Source organism: Lipotes vexillifer, unplaced genomic scaffold, assembly GCF_000442215.2.
Source record: "Lipotes vexillifer unplaced genomic scaffold, Lipotes_vexillifer_v1.1 scaffold269, whole genome shotgun sequence".
Taxonomy (NCBI): domain Eukaryota; kingdom Metazoa; phylum Chordata; class Mammalia; order Artiodactyla; family Lipotidae; genus Lipotes; species Lipotes vexillifer.
In genome coordinates this window covers 2,300,111-2,307,851 of record NW_006799885.1, presented here as the reverse complement: position 1 = coordinate 2,307,851, position 7,741 = coordinate 2,300,111, and the positions used below count along the sequence as shown (strand labels likewise).

At 38.8% G+C, this 7,741-nt stretch overlaps 1 protein-coding gene across 1 annotated transcript in view; it reads left to right on the top strand.

The window, feature by feature from the left end:
• Positions 1-7,741, top strand: part of NR3C2 (nuclear receptor subfamily 3 group C member 2) — a 115,520-nt gene that overhangs the window by 43,000 nt on the left and 64,779 nt on the right. Inside the window, exon 3 of the mRNA XM_007472010.1 lies at positions 1,110-1,254. Coding sequence (XP_007472072.1) covers positions 1,110-1,254 — 145 coding nt within the window. The remainder of the gene's footprint in view (positions 1-1,109; positions 1,255-7,741) is intronic.

The window sequence follows — 7,741 nt, the reverse complement described above, 5'->3', positions numbered from 1 at the left end:
GAAGCCTGTGCTCCACAACGGGAGAGGCCACAGCAGTGAGAGGCCCACGTACCAAAGAAAAATAAAATAAAATAAAATAAATAAAAAAGAGTGGATATATGTATATGTATAACTGACTCCCTGTGCTGTACAGCAGAAACCAACACAACATTATAAATCAACAATACTCCAATAAAAATTAATTTAAAAAAGAGATCTCTCAGGTAGGCTGTACGGGCCTCTGAAAGAGTCTCTCTGAAAATATCTTACCTCCATAACCCTTTAATTTGTCCTTGAAATTCCTACTGTAGTCAGTTTTATGCTGTAGCATTTTATTAATAAGGCCCCTATTAATCTACAGAAACATTGCTCAGAATTGTGATCACATTGTCCCAGTTCATTAATCCAAAGCAGTTTCTTAGATGCCCTGTGGTCAACCAGCAGCCATAAGACAAAAGACTGGGGAAAGCTCTGATGACTGACTCTTTGAAGGGGAGCTTGCCCAGGTGAAACTGTATACAAACAGAAGAATACCCTGGTGCCCCTGGGAGTACAGAGGGTAAGAAAAGAAACAAAAGAAGGGCCTGAGGCCCAGAAAGGAAGGCTGTGGGTAAGGCAGGACAGCATCAAGGATGCTTATTCTGCCTCAGAAGTCTGGCATTATCCCAGCCTAGGGGAAGCTAGGAATAAGACTTTTTCAATCACTGCAAACTCATGTAAAGTAAAATCTTCCACCAGTATTGCAGGTATGCAAGAGTTGATGTCATTAAATTATCTTTTATTTTGAAGTTACTCATTGTAACTTCAAAAGGATGAAGCAAGTGGTACAGGTGAATACAAATTCTTTCAGTCTAACTAAGGGTTGTTGTAGACCACCGTCCACAATGAAACTCCCAGAACATCTTAGGTTTTTTTTGCCCTGGCAGTTTACCCTCATTGACAATTTAAGGTGAATTTAACATGAAATGTTGAACAGGACCAGGTCCATGACAGGTGCTCTGTAAATAACTGTGGAATTGATTTGAGTCAATGAGAGTAAGGGGGCAGTTTGGGGTTGACTTATGAAGCTTCTTTCTGGAATGTACTTAAATGCTAAGTGTATTTCTGTGATGAATTGTTCTCTTCTTCAGGATTTAAAAACCTGCCTCTCGAGGACCAAATTACCCTCATCCAGTATTCTTGGATGTGTCTGTCATCATTTGCCTTGAGCTGGAGATCGTACAAACATACAAACAGCCAATTTCTCTATTTTGCACCAGACCTAGTCTTTAATGAGTAAGTACCTATTAATTAGCCTTCATAAAATAAACCGAAGAGTTATTCGCTATGCTCTTTTATGATTTCTAAACAGATGTACCTTTGTGAAAGAATCCACTGATACGTTTTTTAAGAGTGTAAAAGCTATCGTTTGAGAACTTAAAAATTACTTTTTTACAAAATTATAATGCACATGTCTGAGTATATATAGATCAGTGTATATAGATCTCACATGATAGTATGTGGGAATTGTCCCAAAGAATGATGATCCAGTTGGCTCCCAAAACTTGATTGGTACAAGCCACAATTAATAGAAAACAATCTCTTTTGGTATCTACTCCAGTTGGGAAGACTGTCTAATTTCTAGGAAATGTGAATGTATAAAGTGCCAGTTTTTGAGCACAGTCATATAATGATTCTTTTGTTAATAGTATACATCTGCTCAGTGTGTTTTCATGACAATCATAATTACCTTTCTTTGTGATCATAAGAGAAGCCAAACTGTTATTCTGTAGTGAAACATTTTTAGGTTTATGATGCATTTTAAAAAGATTGAAAGAATAGTACTAGATTTTTCTTTGGCCGTGAATTCCTCCCTATGTGAAGTTTACATTTTAATATTGTTTGCATTCTACATTAGCACATTTCGTGTATGTTTATATCCAGCCATGCTTCTTTGTAATTGTTGGGTCAAGAAATAGATAAATTAAAAAGGAACATTTGAATGATGATAGTAACCACAGCCATATTCTAACAGATGGCTGTCTCTCAAAATATGAAAATAGGGGTTTTTCAATAGGGAAGGAAGCAGATGAGAAATAGATTGGTGATAAAAGAGAGAAAAGGGACATGAAAGATTCAAAGTGGACATGCAGTGCCAAAATACCTGAATTGTACCGGTAGTAGTTGCCCTGAGAGTATCACTTCACCCAAATACGATGGACCTCGGAGGCAGTTTTAGTGCAAGATAAATTAGGAGCATCAGTTTTTGGTTCTTGGGGTTGACCGTTCTTTGGGCAATTAGTCAGAACAAATAATTCTACTAGTGCATAAATTTTCTTCATGCTTCAGAAGCATGAAGTGAGGCCAAACAACTGATAGGCACATTTTAATTTACTTGTTTTCCTGAATAATCAGCTGATATTATTAAATAGTAAGACTGTTTTTAAAAATGGTCTATAAACCAAAAGGAAAACATATTTGGATTCCCTGGTGGTCCACTGGTTAGGACTCTGCACTTCCACTGCCGGGGGCCTGGGTTCGACCCCCTGGTCAGGGAACTGAGAGATCCTTCAAGCTGCTCAGTGTGGCCAAAAATAAATAAATAAATAAATAAAGGAAAGCATATTAAGGAGGTTCTTTGTTTTAAGAGGACATGTGGGTAAATACGAATCTCTATTGGTGCCATCCGGAGTGTCTCCTTTAGATTTTGTTTTAATAGAAGATTCATTTAACCTTATTCAGTGAATCTGTTGATTCTTTGTAATAAAATATGTATAATATAAAATTTTCCACTTTAACCATTTTTAGTGCACAGTCAGCATTAATTGCACTGACATTGTTGCACCACCATCATCACTATCCATCTCCAGTACTTTTGTCATCATCCCAAGCAGAAACTCTGGACCAGTTAAGCAGTAACTCGACATCCACCTTTCCCCCAAAGCCCTGATAACCTCTGGTCTTTGACTTTGCCTATTCTAGATATTTCATATAAATGGAACCATATAATATGTGTCCATTTTTTGTCTGACTTATTTCACTTAGCATAATGTTTTCAAGGTTCCTCTTTATTGTAGCATGTATCATAATTTCATTTCATGGCTGAATAATATTCCATTGTACATATGTATAGAATTGACCTCATTGTTTGCAGATTCTGTAGTTGTGCATTGACCTTCTGGCACATTTATTTGTAACCCCAAAGTCAGTATTTGCAGCACAGAGAGGCCGTAAGTTTGAGGTACACAGCATGTACATTTCAGCTGAGACTCTGCCTTCTTGTTTCAGCTCTCATAGTGTAAACAAGTGTCTTTTCCATGGTCTGTTTCGTGCCATGTTTTTTGCATTGTTGTGCTTTTTGCTGGCGATTTCACTGTTTAAAATGACCCACAAGCAGAGTGCCAGAGTGCTGTCTAGTGTTCCTAAGTGCAAGAAGGCTTTGATGTGCCTTAGGGAAAAAATACAGGTGTTATACATAAGCTTCTTTCAGGCATGAGTGACAGTGCTGTTGGCTGTGAGTTCAATGTTAATGAATCAATAATATATGTTAATAAGGTGTCTTTAAACAGAAATACACATAAAACAAGATTATGTATAGATCAACTGATGAAAATGTTATGATCAGTGTCTACTACAACTTTATGGAATATAATTACCATACTTATTTTTACCAAATAAAGAGAATTGATCACATTTTGTGTATCCATTCACGGATACATGGGTCGTTCCTGCCTTTGGCTATCACGGTTAATGCTGCTATAAACATTTGCATATGATTATCTGTTTGAGTCCTGATTTCATTGCTTTTGGGTATACACCTAGCAGTGGAATTGCTGGGGCATATGGTTATTCTACATGTAACTTTTGAGGAACCACTGAACTGTTTTCCTCAGCAGCTGCACAATTTTACATTCCCACCCTCAGTGTACAAATTAAAAAGAGCAGCAAGAGTTCCAATTTCACCACATCCTTGCTAACACTCATTTTCTGGGTTTTTGGGTTTGTTTTTTTTAATAGCTATACTAGTGGGTATGAAGTATTGGGGAGTTTTTTGGTTTGTTTTTCTTGAAATATATTTGTCGTGTAACATTGTGTAAATTTAAGGTATACAACATGTTATTTGACACATTTATATGTAATATGATTGCCATTGCAGCAGTAGTTAGCACCTCTGTCGCATTACATAATTATCATTTCTTTTTCTGGGTGGGAATAACTAAGATCTTGTCTTTCGGCCAGTTTGTTTATTATAATATGGTATTGCTGTCTGTCTTCACTGTACAGTGCATTAGATCTCCAGGACTTACTTGTCTACTGGTTGCAACTTTGTCCCCTGAAGCAACATCCCTCCTCTTCCCCCATCCCCCGGCAGCCACCATTCTATTCTCTGTTTGCTCAAGCTTGTCTCTTTTAGATTCCACTTATAAGTGATATCATACAGTATTTGTCTTTCTCTGCCTGACTTATCTCATAGTAGGTGTGGAGTACTGTCAGTGTGGCTGTGATGTACACTTCCCTAATGACTACTGATGTTGTGCATCTTTTCATAGACTTTTTGGCCATTTGTGTGTCTTCTTTGGAGAAATATCCGTTCAAGTCCTTTGCCCATTTTTAATTAGGTTGTTTGTCTTTTGTTCCTGAGTTGTAGGAGTTCTTTATGTATTCTGGATGGTAAACTCAGATATAGGATATGTATATTTCTCCCATTCTATGGGTGGTCATTTCACTCTCTTGATAGTGTCCTTTGATGTACTTTTAAAATTAAAGTTTTTAATTCTAATGAAGTTCAGTTCATCTATTTTTTTGTCATTGTTTGCTATGCTTTTGGTGTCATCTATTAATTTTTAATTGTGTGTAAACATCCAAGTGTACAGATTTCAAAGTCCAAAATTGTAAGAATCCTTTTTCACAAATGAAACTTAGGGGGAAGCACCTTATATCTGAAGCCTGTACACCTTCAAAATTAATGTCATTGAAAAAAATTAATTTTGAAAATTGTCATTGAAAATTAATGTCATCGAAGGCTTTTAGAAGTAAATAAGAAACCAAAAAAAAAGAAAAAAAGAAAAGGTCATATAAGCTCTATGCATGTCTATTCTAGAAAATGTTAATAGATATAAAATGGAAACAACAAAAAAATTGCTTTCTAATGTTACAAGTAGTTAAATAGTATGATATTATATAATTGTTACAGTGAACATTTTTTTTTTGCGGTACGCGGGCCTCTCACTGTTGTAGCCTCTCCCGTTGTGGAGCACAGGCTCCGGATACGCAGGCTCAGCGGCCATGGCTCACAGGCCCAGCCACTCCGCGGCATGTGGGATCCTCGTGGACCAGGGCACGAACCGTGTCCCCTGCATCGGCAGGCGGACTCTCAACCACTGTGCCACCAGGGGAGCCCTAGAGTGAGCATTTTGTTCCCTATTCTTAAAACTTTTGACCTCAGCCCCAGCCTAGACTTAAGTTTTCTCTCAACTAGAAAGAACAGGGCAGAGCTGTGTTTTTCAAATGGGGAGGGAGGACCTACTCCCAGGAAACATTTGGAAATGACATAAAGCCTTTTGGTCAAATCCCAAAAATTGCCTGTACCTCAGATCCTTTGCCAAAGGGAAGGAAACTGTCTGGCATTTTGTGCAAGGGAATAATGCATGCTGTTCAGCTGAGGATAGAATGCACTGGTGGAACCCTCCCTTGTTTTCCCACCCACCCTCAACTGTCTTGGACCCCCTCTCACCTGCATTGGCAGATCTTTTTAAGCATCTGTATCCTTCCCTTGTTTGACTGGCACATCCTCCTTGAAATCACAGACTCTGTCTTAATCATTTTTTAATTTCCAGCCCGTGGCATTGTGTCCAGGGCATAGCAGGTACTCCATAAATATTTGGTGAATAAATGAATTATTGAGCAAATGAACCAAACAACCTATTAGTCAGTCTAGAAGGGGTTTTCTAGGTTATCATCGCTAGTTACGAGGGTGAAGCTTATGATCAAGAAGTGTGATGCGGGGAAGCGTTTTCACCAACAGAGACGTTGCTATATTTAAAATGGTGAAGAAAACTTGAATAGTTGATCATGTGTGTTTGCCTTCAACTGTGAAATGGATCTGAAAGTTCCCAAAGATCTTATCCTTCAGCTGTGTACCAGCTTCATTAGAGTTGGAGGAAAGATGCGAAGTACAGAATAATTAAGGAAAACATTCTTTCTAAGTTTTTATTAAACATTGGTGTGAAGATATGAGTTAATACTTTAAATTAGAATAGAACTTTTCTTATTATAAACTTAAAACTTTTCAAATATGTATTAAATGATTCATTATTCAATTTCATCTTGAAACAGCTTATCGTATATGGCTCCAGATCACTGCAAGTATTCAAATGTCTTATCAATTTCAATACACGTATTAAAATCCCGATTTAAGCCTTAAATGAAATTTCTTCAAATTTTTTTTAATTTCTGAAATGAAGGTTCAGTATTATGCTCTTTTAAGTGTCAGCCAATATTTTAGAATTAAAAGCATATATATATTATTAATTTTATTGAAGTATAGTTGATTTACAATGTTGTGTTAATTTCTGCTGTACAGCAAAGTGACTCAGTTATGCATAATATATATATTCTTTTTCATATTCTTTTCTATTATAGTTTATCACAGGATATTGAATATAGTGCCCCGTGCTGTACAGTAGGACCTTGTGGTTTATCCATCCTATGTATAATAGTTTGCATCTGCTAACCCCAAACTCCCGGTCCTTCCCTCCCCCATCCAGCCTCCCCCTTGGCAACCACCAGTCTGTTCTCTATGTCTGTGAGTCTGTTTCTGCTTCATAGAAAGGTTCATTTGTGTTGTATTTTAGATTTCACATATAAATGATACCATATGGTATTTGTCTTTCTCTGTCCGACTTACTTCACTTAGTATGATAATTTCTAGGTCCATCCATGTTGCTGCAAATGGCATTATTTCATTCCTTTTAATGGCTGAGTAATATAGAATTAAAAGTATATTTAAAAGCATGTTTATATTGTTTCAAGTCAGAGCCCAATAAAAAAATGTATTTTCGATGATCTTTCACTGTCTTTGTAGTTCCGAACCTTTGATTATTTCGGTTCAGAGACTGTTGGTGAGAGAGAGAGTTTGTCTTAGTGCCACTTTCTGAGTCCCTCTGGTGAGTGCTGAGTGTGACTCCTGGGAGGGCAGTGTTTGCCCAGCTCATTAGTGAGGGGAGGTGAGCTCAGCCCACACTGCCCTCTTTGCTCAGTGCTGGCTGTGTGATGGCAGCACCAGTAGAAAACCATAGGACTTAGTTATCAGTCATTTCAGGCCATGTTTCCGTGGAGCGATGCCCGTCCCTGTTGTGTCCCCACTGGGGACCACTGTGCTGCCATAGCCCAGCTGTCCTTAGTGAGTGGCTCTCCCCAAGGCCAGTCTGCCAACAGGACTGTCTCCTTAAGGTCCCTCTGCACCTAAGGTCCTAAAGTTCCAGTAGTCTTGGCTCACTCGTGCTGTGTGTTTCAGGCCACGTCCCTTTTGTTCAGGCAGGGATCAGAGTGTCCCCACAGGGACCCAGGGGTTGGCACGCCCCGCCCTCGCCTCCCGAGGGGGCTGGTTGATATTCCTGAGCCACAGGAGGTGACTTCTGTGCCTGGACCTTTGGCTCCAGCAGGGTTAGGACAAGGGGCAGAGGTGCTGATGAGAGAGCCAGAGGGTGGGATGAGCCTGGTTCAGCATCCCCTGCACTGGCTCCATCTGCTTTCCCCCATCTGTCCCCAGCCTCTCTTTCCC